This window comes from Alnus glutinosa, chromosome 12 (genome assembly GCF_958979055.1).
Source record: "Alnus glutinosa chromosome 12, dhAlnGlut1.1, whole genome shotgun sequence".
In the NCBI taxonomy this organism is placed as follows: domain Eukaryota; kingdom Viridiplantae; phylum Streptophyta; class Magnoliopsida; order Fagales; family Betulaceae; genus Alnus; species Alnus glutinosa.
The window spans coordinates 4,736,420-4,751,489 of record NC_084897.1 but is presented as its reverse complement, the minus strand read 5'-3'; the positions used below and the strand labels follow the sequence as shown (position 1 = coordinate 4,751,489).

The 15,070-nt window shown below is 31.8% G+C and overlaps 1 protein-coding gene across 1 annotated transcript; it reads right to left on the bottom strand.

Moving 5' to 3' along the window:
* Positions 1-5,384: 5,384 nt before the first annotated feature.
* LOC133852150 (uncharacterized) lies at positions 5,385-7,851 on the bottom strand. The gene is made up of 3 exons (XM_062288833.1): positions 7,463-7,851; positions 6,325-6,434; positions 5,385-5,868 (listed from the first exon to the last, which is right to left on the bottom strand). Exons 1-3 carry the CDS (start codon positions 7,626-7,628, stop codon positions 5,575-5,577), a joined length of 570 nt encoding a protein of 189 aa, XP_062144817.1. The 5' UTR covers positions 7,629-7,851; the 3' UTR covers positions 5,385-5,574.
* Positions 7,852-15,070: the final 7,219 nt, after the last annotated feature.

Genomic DNA, 15,070 nt, shown 5'->3' with positions numbered 1-15,070 from the left:
GTTGTGTGCATTAATTTTTACTTTTTTGTACATCGCAAACAACAGCCAGCTCTTGGTGCTCTAAGACCCCAATGGCACCATGGTGGTAAGAAGGCATATCAAATGTTTTCAAAGAGATTTTTTATGCTTGTAATTTGCTTTTTATATATATTGGATCTCTCTCCATTCAGGAATAAAATTTCAAAAAATTTATGTTACTTCTGACGTAAAATGTATTTGGGTTTGTGTTGTTCAAGGGACCCAAATTCGTATAATAAAACAGTCCTATTGCACGGAATCTAAACCCGTTGTTCAAGTAGGGCGGGACCAAGTTAAAGGACAACCCCATTGGCTGGTAGCTCTATTGACTCTACCCAACCTAACTCTATCCACCGAAAATTAATGAACACTGACATTTATATCAGCTGATCATCGTTTTAAACTAAACTCTATTTCACCCCAATTACCTAAATGACTTTCTTAAGAGTTAGATGATGTTATCCTTATTTTAACTAGAGATATTCAGGCGCATCCATCAAATTGTTTTGGGCCCTAATTTGTCTTAGTGACAACTCATTAGCGGATATTAATTACCTTTTCATAATTTAAACAACAGTGTCTCCCTTCATAGAGATTGTGTTTCACATCAATTTCAAACTGATATATATATATAAAGATATATCCTTCTATGTTTGGTGTCACAATTGTATATATCTATAGCTATTAAACAAATGTGAAATGTACTCACTCAGAATCCACGACTTAATTTCCTCCAACACTTCCCCAATCCACCCAACCATCCACACATTTGTTGTCTTCACCGTCTTCAATATGAACCACTCTCTTTATATCAAGCTTTCCAAGGATAATTTCATGTCCTGAATAACTCAAATACTGGCTTATCTTAGAGGCAAAGATGCCTACGGTTTCGTGGATGGTTCTTCCAAATCTCCACCCCAAATACCAGCATGCACTGAACCTGGTGCTCCTGCCACCATGGTAAACCAAGATCGAGTATCACCGTGTCAACGGGATCAAATGATCTATAGTGTGCTGATTTTCACGCTCACATAGCCCTTTGTCGTTCATGCAGTAGGTTGTGCTACTGACCATGATATTTGGAGTACCTTGGTGACCATGCTTGCTTCTCAATCATGAGCTCTCATGATGCAGATCCATTACCAACTTGACAAGTCCAAAAAAGGGAACTCCTCCATTACTGAATACTTTCAGAAAGTCAAGGGCATGAGTGACACTTTGGCTGCTGCTGGATAGCCATTGAATGAATCTGAGAGAGTTTCCTACCTAGCTTATTACTGGTTTAGGATCTGAGTATGATCCATTTGTTACCTCTTAGTATGGAGGGGTAATATGTAATAAATAAGTACGTCATGGAGATTGATTTATTAATTTGAAAATACATATTAGATCTTATGAATTTATTTCCTAAGGGCTTAAAACAATTAAAGAGCTTTGAGATATTTGAATTAATTCCAGAAAGCTTAAGTAGAATTAACAGAGCATTGTGCCTTATGGATAAAATTCAAGCAAATGCTTAAGTCAAGTTCTCTCCATGGCCGTGTGATGCAGGGGCAAGGGGTGTAATTTTTTCCCTTTGGCCGTGCATTGATCCTAGATTGTAGGGCTTGGAGTTCTAATTCTCCTAAGACTCCAGTCATATCTCTGCTATAACTCTAATTATGTCTTAACCCTATCATGACGATTGTTTTCACATGTAAAAATGTTATTTAACGCATTGAAAAAATCGAAACGGTGTTTTGAATTTTTTTCTCAACATGTTTTGTTATGTTTCCTATTGCGTATCAAGTCTGAAATTTTTAATTCCTGGTACATGTTGAGAACTTGTAAAATTTCTTTTTAATGCATAATCAAGGAAATAAATTTATTTAATTATGAAATATGTTATATAAGGTATATGACATGTTATTGATCAAAAGAAAATAAAGTTACAAGTTGCTTGGATGTGTTTTTGAAGTACTTGGAGTTTGATTTCAAGTTCTTGAGATTAAAACACATAGAATAAAATCAATCTTGCCTAGATTTTTGAGTGCATAATTTTCATGTTGTCAATAATTTGAAAAGAGTTTCATATTACTGATTAGAGGATCATGCCAACGCCCTATATAATAAATTTTATATATTTTAATTTTACTTGTAATTATTGGTTAAACAAAAACAAAGAAAAAGTAAGCTACGTTTGACTATATTTTGCTTAAATTTTCTAAAATACCTAAGCTCTAGAAGTTATTTACTACAAAGCCATTAACAACCTTCGGAGCTAGCTCCTTGAATATATGTAGAAAAGTACACTTCATTTTAGCCTCATCCACTCCATGAATATGTAGAAAAGTACACTTCATTTTAGCCTCATCCACTCCACGAATATGTAGAAAAGTACCAATACTAATAGTATTTATGAACAAAGACTCATTTTTATAGTTTTCTTTTTTTTTTTCTTTATTTCTTTAATTTGAAAAGAATTACGTTTTAAACGAAGTATTTATCATTTTTGTATCTTCTTCAACAACCAACCTTAGTTGCATTAGTCAAATACAATATATTAATATCTCCTAGTACTGCTAGGTGTAACACTCCGCCAAATATTAAATGACAATCAAATAAACAACAATCTTTGATTAATGCAAAGAAAATTGCATTTACCTTTTTCTTCTTTTTGAAATCACAAACTCAATTTTGTAGATCGAACTGAACAGCAAAGCTTAACTAAATATAAATCTTTATATAAATAAGAGTTATTTTACACATCAAACCTAATACGATTTAAATATTACAAAAACTGTCGTTGAGTGCAACTGGCAACTAGCAGGCTGACTGAAGCTGTCAAAAGTTCTTCCAACTTCAAAAGGGTAAGATGGTTTGTAGATCTCAGGGGTAATAATCTAAAATCTTAGATAGAGCTCCTCGTTGTGTACTGCACCTATATCTGTAAAATCTCACAATTTTGCAGATGTAAAAGAATGAGTCACAGCTAAAAGCATTTTAAGTGAGAAAGACTTTTATTTCATACTTGGTACTAAATAATAGATATTCTTAGCATTTCCTTTTCCAGAATAAAACACCAATCTATATAGAAAAATGGATTAGTTAAATTCAATTGATATCAGATGATTGGTAAAGAGAAATTTATTCACCAAGTAAAGCAGATGCATACATATATAGAATAATATTATCGAGCATTTAACCCTTTGGTCAACTATGGGTTAGAATTGATAAGTGTTTAATGTAGCGCTCCACCTTTACTTGATCTTATAAACTCAACAATAAGACATACTAGAGCTTCTATTACATATTGTAAAGTCATTACAAACTCAAATCTTACTCTTTATATAACAACACTACAATATACCACATGTGGCATTAAAACAAATTCAGTAAATATCGATTTAACTTAAATAAGCACTTCATAAGGCTAGGGTCCTTAAGTACCTCAAGAAAAGACATCTAAGCCTTGCTATGAGATTCCTTCAATCTTCTATACCTGTAAGTCCTACCACAAAAACTATGCAATTATGATCCACAATTACATAGGCAGATTAATGAGTCCACGACATAAGTTTAAGAATTACTGAGCATTTCCACATTTGAGCCATCTTTTTAGAAAATATCTTAAACATTGTGATTATAATAACAGCTACATTAGGTTTACTAAAAAGAATCATTTTATGTAATTCATAGCTGATAAGATAAGTACTATAGAACTGTTTAATAATACATAATAAAATTCACTTATCTTTTCCTAATCATTTCTTTAATACGTATAGTATAGCTTTATACATATATTAATATACATGTTACTTGCATCTCATAAAATGCATATGTATATTAATATAAAACAATAAAACAATTCAATAATCACAAAACATATAAATGACATTATTCATTATATGCAATACATTCTTCTCTTATTTTTCTCTAGGAGATTTTTTTTTTGCCTCCTCCGGCTTTCTAAAGCACTTGAATTTTTCGTTTACGGCTATCAGGAGACACCTTCAGCTCATCGTTTAAACAATGTTTATGAAAAACTTTCCAATTTTTTATTTAATCTATAAAGCACATTCGGCTTCTACAATTAACATAAGAACGCCCTCTAGCTTTACATTAAGACCTTTTAGCTTCTTATTTAATCTGGAAGGCACCTTCGGCTTCCATAGTTAACATAGGGAAACCTTTTGGCTTCACATTCGGCTGTTGAAAGGGCATGAGGTGACGTGATGCCACATGAGACCCGGATGGACGCAGGAGGGGCGACGGAGACAATTACTCGTTTTCAAGACTTCCCTCCGAGGAAGGAAACTTAGTCCAAACAAATAACCGCGTCATATTGAAAAGTAGTAATGGAATCGGCTTGTGGCCATGAATAGTCATATATATATATATATATTAATGTAGCTGACGACCTTAATTATGGTCTGAGAAACTTCATAGAAATTAATTTGATGTAAAATAAATAGTTTCCGAGAATCTTCTTAAGAATATGAAAGCACGTAAAGTTTTCCAAGTCAAGTCTTCAAAAGAAAAGCAATACCCTCTCCTCTCTTATTTCAGGGGCCTTCTTTCTCCTTGTATTGTGCAGAGAAGGAACTGCAGGAGGCTCGTGTTTTGAATCGTTGGTGATGGGAAAGCTCGTTTGCTCGGAATTAGATGGCGGCGGTCCGGATTTCATGGGACTCTTACTGTCGTTGGTGATAGCTCTGGTTCTCATGATGACCTGCAGTACCCCACGTCCACGGCGGGTTGCAGTTGCTCCGGCTCCAGTCGTTGTTTATCGCTATAGCTGACAACATATTCTAGGCCAAATGTTTCTTGCCTATCTGAGTTTTTCTTCGTTGTTTTAGCTTTTGGTTTAGTTGGTGCGTATCATAAACTTGATAAATCGCATAGATAGATACCTGGGTTTTGTTGATGATATAGTTTGAAGCCTCGTCTACACCTCCTCTCCATCTATCTTCTTCTCTGCTGTTTTTCTACAGCAGGCGACCCTTTTCCGTTTTGCTGTGGGGGATTCCTCTGTTGTAATTTTGTGTTTCCTTTATAATAAAATTTATCCTTGCAAAAAAGAGAGGAATAATAAGTTATCATCCAGTCAGATGTATGCATGAACAAACCTGCTTTGTGATGCAAGAATATATACAAATGGATTTAAGGCCCTTAATTAAGCTTCTTCATGGAGCTTACAAGTGTTTTGTAACACACGATTGCAATTCATGAAAGATGAAAGACCCAGCACAGACCACATTCAGAAGCATGAGCTTTGAGCAGAAGAGAGATGGAGATAGATAAACAATTCAATACATGCGCGAAATGCATTAAATGCTCAATTACATATTCTAGTGAGAAATAAAACTAAATTGGCACAATTGTAATGCAGATTAATAACTTCACTTCTCTTCTCTATGAAATAAAAAATTCTGTTCTTGAATTCTTACATTAGGGCAAAGAAGAACAAAACACTATTCATCTATCACATTTCAAGCAGCAAAAAATGATATACGAAGACTACAACCAAGTCCCCCCCAAAAGATGCTCAGTAATGCGTGAGGAGATCTTTTCAACTTAATTTCTGGTCGACTTTTCAATAGTCTCCAATAGATGCTCAATTCTGTACTTCATAACAGGCTGGCCTGCCTGCGTCTTCTTGAACATCTTCTCTTTCGCAGACTTCCTCCGAGCTTCTGCTTTTTCTCTCTCTTCCATCTTTGCCTCATTAAGAGCCACCATCTCAATCCTTGTCCTCTCTTTCTTTTCATGCTTCTGCTTATACAGTTCTTTCAAACTGGGTATACCGTGATTCTTGTTGTTCTTGTTCTTCATACTCATCGTGCTTCCATCTTCAGTTTCATTCTCTTCCTGCAATAACCATCAGAACGCAATGTGACTTAAGCTTCCAAGCTCCATGTGCAACTGCACATCCACTACTGACTGCGGCTAAATGGATGCTTTTGGGTTTGAGAGGTGTAAACTTTTTTTTTCAGGGGGGTTAGATAGAGAGCTATACACTTAAAAACAACACAACCGAGCATTTTTCCATTTAAATCAGCATTCTGAAGAAGTCAAACAATGAATTGATATTTGGGAACTGAAATTCCTAACCCTCTAGATTAAAATCCACATACTACCTGGGAAAAAAAAAAAAATTAAAAACAATGCTAGTTTTATAAGACATGAGTAAGTTAGTAACGGATTATATTTCAGAAACAGTGATACAATAATTTATGACAAAAATTGCGGTATTTGAGACCCTACAATATATGAGAAACCAACAAAACAATGTAAGACTTGGATGAAGTAGACATCATAACAAACCTCAAGGGGGCTTATAGCTAAGGAAATATCATGCTGCTGACTTTGTTGCTTCAGCAACTTCTTGTACTTCTTCACATTTTTTGCATTCTTATAGAACTCCTTTTTCTTCTCTAAAAGACATATAACAGGAACCAACCTGTCAGTTAAATGCTACAATTTGCCCGACAAAATTTAAAATTCTCTGACATCTTTCCCATTCTCTTTAATAACAGAATATTCATACAACATTCTATTCTTGAAAAGAACAAGAAGAAAAACAGCTTAATCGTTGCCATTTTTTTATATCTAAGTTTAGGACCCCCCCCCCCCCTCCCCTTCTCCCCCCCTCCCCCTCAAAAAAAAAGAAAAGTGGTCCATTCATTGTTCATTTGATGGCTTTTATGTATATCAAAGCCAATGTAGCTCTTGTTACACGTACTATTAGGCTGGAAGATGCCTATATTTCTCCTAAGAGAACAAGGGAATTCAAGAACATCCATCCGGTCCTTCCTCTTTCTAATGTGTGCACTGAAGGGTTTGTAAGTCATTGACTGGTCTGAGAAGACAGAATACTGAAACGATGAATAACATTTTTGTAGGTTTAAACTAAAATTGCTCCTTTAAAAAAGTCATCTATTCAAACAACCATATGATCCCAGAATCAGGCATACAATCTACAGCTTAAAACCCCTATAGTCTACACGAGGTAGATTAGGACAATACCACATCAGAGTTTCCAATTTCAAAAGTAGTCATACAATATCTATCACTCTTTGTTTTCAAAATTATTGGCATCCTATGAAACTCCATATATATATATATATATATATATATATATATGGATCTTAGTATCTTCCACAATCAAACCTGTAAAAACCCATTTAATAAAAAGGCCATAAAGCTCAAAATGAACAGCAAATTTTTATTCTCATTTATTTTCTTCCAAAATTTCTCATCAAACAAGAGGAAATTTAGCTCGATAAAAAATGGTTTCAAGCCCCGCTACCTCATACCAATCAAACAAAACAAGAAAAAAAATTCAAAATACAAAAATTTTTAAATCAAATAAATAGCCCAATGATCAGAAAACACAACTTGTCGAAATATAAGCACCCCCCAAAAAATTAAAGCTTTACCAAAATAAAGAAAATATACGTACTTATCAGAGCTGGGTTGTAGAAATCCCTCTTTGATTTGGCATTGGCGAAGGCCTCGAGAGAAAGACCACGCCCACCCAACCTCTTCTTGTTCTTCTTCATTTTGATCGATTCTGAACCGTTGATTTTCTCTCCGTTTTCCTTATCTTTGAGTTTCCGATTCTTCATTGTGGCAAAGGAATTTTGTGAAAAGCGCAGAGATTGAAGGATTAGAGCAAAGCAGAGAAGGGAATTAGAGAGAAAGGGCGACGAATTAGAAACCCTAATTTGAAATTTCAGGAGGGTGGGAGTGATTCAGTACTTTCCAGTTTCCAGATAATTGTAGAAGCCTGTCTCCTGGGTTAATAAAAAATACACACGTGGCATACGGTATCCACTAGTGGAGTGATTCAGTACTTCGACAAGTTCAAGAGATAGTGATATTCCAGAATTTCCATAAATCCTTTTACTGGCACAATATTTGTCGTCAAATGGCTGGTCTTGGGAAGGCCCAACCAACCATGGCCTTGGGCTGGTTAGGCTAACCCCATTTGACCGAACCATAAAATTTTCTTTTTTACGCCTTTTGGGAATGGGACTCACCACCTTAAGAGCGACCATACGTGTCATCCCCAATCATATGGGGGGCTTCTACCAATCCTAGACATGTCAGAAGAGGTGGTTAAAACCATCTCAAATGGGCATGAAATGGTTCGACAACCCTTAGATCGGGTTTTAGGGGATAATTGAGTCACTCCCGGCTTTTATTTTATCATTTTTTTAATTATTTTTTAATGTAATTTTTAATAAGGCATATGAGCCACGTGGTAGTTTTTGATTAGTTTGACGTGTATTTTCGTTAAATTCATAAACCGAAGTGTCTTGGTAGTTAGGCTTAAGCCAAGTATTACCTACGATACATTTTGAAACCGAGGCGGTCTTCTATAAAGTTTGTTTACCACAAAGGGGTCAAAGGTATTTAACCATTTTAATTAAGAGTCCCATTGATTTGCGTTTTGTAGTTTCAAATTGTGTGACTTAAAAAATAACGATTTGAAAATGTAATTTTTAAAAATGTAGTTACGCATTTGATAAAATCGCGATTTAGCTTTTAAAATTAGAATTTAGCATTTAAAATCATGCGTTTTTAAAAATATACCCCATTGCTTTCGAGTTGAAAAAACAGATTTTCCTATGTTTTCAAACCCTAATTTTTTTTAAAAAGAAATACTAGATACTATAATTTTTATCTAACATTCATCTAAGAAATGGCTGATGTGGTACTCACAACTAACTATTGAAATAATCCTTATTAAATAAAAAAAAGTTCCGATAGTTGATTTGGAGTGTCACTTTAACATTGTAGAACAATTGTATGATTAAAAATATAGCATATAACATTACTCTAAAAACACTCCTAAAAAATTCACTTTTTGCGATTTTGTTCGAAAGTGCACTTTTGGCCTATAAAATCACCATGCCAAAGAGACTATAAAATTAAGGAATTAAGTACTTTTAGAGTTCAAAACATCACTGGTATTAAGTGGATCGTACAAGAGAGGTGGAAATATTTGTCACGATATATGTGGTATGCAAAGAAATCTAGCTTATATTATGAATAATATTATTCAGTAGACTGTTATATGTGATATCCAAACGCACTGTATTATTGCTTGTGCAAAATAATTGATACGGGCTACTATTAACTGTTTTCAATTTTTTTTTTTCCAAAGCAACACAATTAATCAAATTAGCTAGCTTCCACCTTAAAGAAATACTTGTGGGACAGGTGTACCAATAAACTTATAAACCCCAATAATTGAAATGGAAGTTGAGCATTACTTAAAAAGAAAAAGAAAAAGAAAAAGAAAATTACACATATTTCCTCAAACTATTATTTAGTTATCAATTTTCCCTTCAAATTACCAAAATATGCCAATATCCCTTTTAAGACCGAAAAAAAGTCAAAAATAAAAAAATGACCCTAATTTTTTTTCCCCAATAAGACAAACATGTATTTATAAATTCCATATCATTTAAACATAATGTCATGCTATATCATCTTGTCATTGTTATTTCTCTAAAAAAATGCCAATCGATTCTTTCTTTGTTTCCCTTAATCTTTTTATCTTTTAACTACTTATTTTTTCAAAACACTTATATCTAGCTTAGCATTTTAATTATTTACTTTCATTATTTCATTTAAAATAATATTTATTTATCTATTTTCACTATTCCTAAAGAGATTGAGAATCGTATTTATTTTTATTAATTTAACTTATGCATTGTTATTAAGTTTAACCAAAATAACCTTTTAACTATTTTGGTTAGCGGAATGTAAATGATGCAGCCAACTTGAGTTGATATGACAATAACCATATTAAACAAATAAACCGTATCAAGTATAATCTTCTTGACACCCCCCAAATCATGATTACAAAGTCTACTAAAATAATCATATCACATGATGAACGTTTGTGCATTTTGAGTCCTTCCCTCCATTAGTTTCCCATTATGGTGCCAACTAAAATGAGATTGTGGGTGTTAATGTCAATGATACAATGATAACTCAAGCCTAATAATATTCCATTGACACTTTTATAATTTTGTTTTATTCTCCTACCAATCTTTGTTGAAATAGTTCTATTTTTTTTTTTTTATTGAAGTTCATTTAGTTAAAAAAAAGTTTACAAATAATATATATAATTGTATATATACAATTATATATATATATATATACAATTGTATATATATATATATACAATTATAAATATTATACAATTATAATATTATTTTAGTTGTATATATAATTGTATATATACAATTATATATATTATTTGTAAACTTTTTTTTAACTAAATGAACTTCAATAAAAAAAAAATAGAACTATTTCAACAAAGATTGGTAGGAGAATAAAACAAAATTATAAAAGTGTCAATGGAATATTATTAGGCTTGAGTTATCATTGTATCATTGACATTAACACCCACAATCTCATTTTAGTTGGCACCATAATGGGAAACTAATGGAGGGAAGGACTCAAAATGCACAAACGTTCATCATGTGATATGATTATTTTAGTAGACTTTGTAATCATGATTTGGGGGGTGTCAAGAAGATTATACTTGATACAGTTTATTTGTTTAATATGGTTATTGTCATATCAACTCAAGTTGGCTGCATCATTTACATTCCGCTAACCAAAATAGTTAAAAGGTTATTTTGGTTAAACTTAATAACAATGCATAAGTTAAATTAATAAAAATAAATACGATTCTCAATCTCTTTAGGAATAGTGAAAATAGATAAATAAATATTATTTTAAATGAAATAATGAAAGTAAATAATTAAAATGCTAAGCTAGATATAAGTGTTTTGAAAAAATAAGTAGTTAAAAGATAAAAAGATTAAGGGAAACAAAGAAAGAATCGAATGGCATTTTTTTAGAGAAATAACAATGACAAGATGATATAGCATGACATTATGTTTAAATGATATGGAATTTATAAATACATGTTTGTCTTATTGGGGAAAAAAAATTAGGGTCATTTTTTTATTTTTGACTTTTTTTCGGTCTTAAAAGGGATATTGGCATATTTTGGTAATTTGAAGGGAAAATTGACAACTAAATGATAGTTTGAGGAGATATGTGTAATTTCCTTTTTCTTTTTCTTCTTTTTCTTTTTAAGTAATGCTCAACTTCCATTTCAATTATTGGGGTTTATAAGTTTATTGGTACACCTGTCCCAAAAGTATTTCTTTAAGGTGGAAGCTAGCTAATTTGATTAATTGTGTTGCTTTGGAAAAAAAAAAATTGAAAACAGTTAATAGTAGCCCGTATCAATTATTTTGCACAAGCAATAATACAGTGCGTTTGGATATCACATATAACAGTCTACTGAATAATATTATTCATAATATAAGCTAGATTTCTTTGCATACCACATATATCGTGACAAATATTTCCACCTCTCTTGTACGATCCACTTAATACCAGTGATGTTTTGAACTCTAAAAGTACTTAATTCCTTAATTTTATAGTCTCTTTGGCATGGTGATTTTATAGGCCAAAAGTGCACTTTCGAACAAAATCGCAGAAAGTGAATTTTTTAGGAGTGTTTTTAGAGTAATGTTATATGATATATTTTTAATCATACAATTGTTCTACAATGTTAAAGTGACACTCCAAATCAACTATCGGAACTTTTTTTTATTTAATAAGGATTATTTCAATAGTTAGTTGTGAGTACCACATCAGCCATTTCTTAGATGAATGTTAGATAAAAATTATAGTATCTAGTATTTCTTTTTAAAAAAAATTAGGGTTTGAAAACATAGGAAAATCTGTTTTTTCAACTCGAAAGCAATGGGGTATATTTTTAAAAACGCATGATTTTAAATGCTAAATTCTAATTTTAAAAGTCAAATCGCGATTTTATCAAATGCGTAACTACATTTTTAAAAATTACATTTTCAAATCGTTATTTTTTAAGTCACACAATTTGAAACTACAAAACGCAAATCAAAGGGACTCTTAATTAAAATGGTTAAATACCTTTGACCCCTTTGTGGTAAACAAACTTTATTTTAACACCCACAATCTCATTTTAGTTGGCACCATAATGGGAAACTAATGGAGGGAAGGACTCAAAATGCACAAACGTTCATCATGTGATATGATTATTTTAGTAGACTTTGTAATCATGATTTGGGGGGTGTCAAGAAGATTATACTTGATACGGTTTATTTGTTTAATATGGTTATTGTCATATCAACTCAAGTTGGCTGCATCATTTACATTCCGCTAACCAAAATAGTTAAAAGGTTATTTTGGTTAAACTTAATAACAATGCATAAGTTAAATTAATAAAAATAAATACGATTCTCAATCTCTTTAGGAATAGTGAAAATAGATAAATAAATTAAATATTATTTTAAATGAAATAATGAACGTAAATAATTAAAATGCTGAGCTAGATATAAGTGTTCTGAAAAAATAAGTAGTTAAAAGATAAAAAGATTAAGGGAAACAAAGAAAGAATCGATTGACATTTTTTTAGAGAAATAACAATGACAAGATGATATAGCATGACATTATGTTAATTTGGGAATATTGACAATGAAATAGTAGTTTGATAGAATTATGTGTAATTTTTTCAAAAACACCTTGCATGATTATTTTATTTTATTGGTAGTCGGTGATAATTGGCTGATACAGTTGGAGAACCATGACCTAGAAAGTGCCTTGTAGAGCACGCTTGCGTTTGTTTTGGCAAATGGCATATTTAAACCAAAAGCATCCCTCCTTTTTTTGCTTATTACATGCAAAGTTCGATTCTTGATATGAACATAACAAAGTCATACAATGGAGTTATTTTCTAGAGGTAATTGACAGAGATATGAATTCAAGAGTACTTTATTTTAAAATTATATTAAATCATCAATTATCTTAATTATTGGAAAGTGGGCCAGTTGTTAAAGTCAAGTCCAATGTTTTACAACCGATCGATTGATGCCCAATATTGAATACTGTACCCCCTGAGCTGATCCTGGTCAGACTTTACTCCACGTCATCAGAGGTTCATGATCGATCGGGGATCAGATCCAATCGTCTGTGCCGATCGCCACCAAAAGATGTCACCACAAATTATAAGGGCTTGTTTGACAAATTCATTCGGACTTTCTCTCTTTTTCTTTTCACTTATCTTAAAAAAATTAAATAAAAAACATTTTAATTTTTTTTACACTTTTTATATCACATCAATCACATTTAATTACTATTCAAATAAAAAAATTTACTACAAAACAAAACTTTTTCAATTTTTTATAAAACATTCTCAAATTTTATAGCACATTAATCACTTTTTACTATATAACACGCAAATATTCCACAACACAATTACTTACCAAATAGGCCCTAAGATCTTGTTAGAGGTTAATTAGACTTGCATTAAAAAGAGTATTCTTAAATTGTATATCTAATTTGGCGATTCTAGAGTACGATTACGATACACTTGACAGTTTATAATACTCGAACATGACTGACGCCCCTTTAGCTCCCCGAATAGAGAGTAAGGGCACTACAGCTTGCCAACACGTGTCACATGGTATGGTCCTGCCAACGCCACCTCCTAGCAAGAGGATCTAGGATGAGGGGGGAGGGGTACAATTAAGGATTGCCCATCATGGCTGCCTTCAACAATCAGCTCCTATATAAACCACATTAATTAAGCTAAGGTAAGAGGACTTTTGTTTTTGGCAAAATTCTCAAAGTCTGATACTTTTCTTTTGATTGGTTCTTGCCATCGTCTATCTTTGAGTGATATCTGAGGCATCAGAGCTATATATTCCTTATCAGGACATCTCGACAAGTTCTTCTGCCTCATCTTTCTCTCTTTTGCATGATCAATTCATGCGTGATCATTTCAAGAGTTGCTAATTAAATCAACAACTGAAAACTATCTCAACATTAATAACTTAAATTAATAAAAAAAAAATTGTAAATTTTAATTTTTTAGTTAATTTTTTTTTCGTGGTGATATTTGAATGGGGAATTCTACCAAGAAAAGGAAAAAAAAAAAAAAAAAAAAAAAAAGCCAAGGAACAAGAACATGATGATTTAAACCAGAGAAGACACAGGCCTTAGTTGATTTTTTTTTTGCATGTTAATGAAAATTTATTTTCATATCTTTTTGTCATTATTATAACATAAAATGACAAAAGCACCGTAATAAATTAAAGACAAAAGTATCGGTTATTTATATAGCAATCCACTGAAAGTCCTTTTGTTCTTTTGCTCTTTAATTATCAGAAATGGACAATGTATTTGTCCAATTAATGAGCAGGCTTCATCAATTCTTTTTTTTTTTTTTTTAAATAATTATGAATGAGTAATTCTTTCATATATCAACATTTAAGTATAATGCACTATATTTAAGCTATTTTTAGCCAGAAACTTTAGGAAACAAAACTATATATATATATATATATATATATATATATATATATATATATATATATATATATATATATATATATATACAATAAGGAAGAGCCAAATTATACACTAAACTATACAACCAAACAAAACAAGAATTCATCAATTCAGTTTTGCTTTGATCAAATATTGGAATCGAATAAGATCGAGAAGTGGTACTGGCTAGTAATCTTTCATTCCTTGCGTATATAAATAATTTATGTGCAACTGGCGGAGACAATTAAATATTTCCTTACTAAATTAAGAGGATACTTTATTAAAAATGTCACGTTTTACTATTTAAATTTTATTTTGTTACATTTAACGGTGTGTATAGTGCCACATTATTTAAAATTTTTAAATAATGAGATAAGATATTCACTATGTAGCAAAATATGAAAACATAATTTGGATAATGAAATATATGCATAAATACAATAATTGAATTATGAATATATGGTATGTCTATTTAATTATTTACTCCTTTCCTTCTCAAGAACAATAATAATATGCCTGACTGTAAAAAAATTGCACTCTAATTATTTTGGGAAGGAAGCCGATCGATCGATCGACATGGACGATACATGCATGCACCAATAATAAAGAAGCGCGCTCTTTAAGAAACAACAAAAAACCTTTTGCTTTTTCCTTGTGT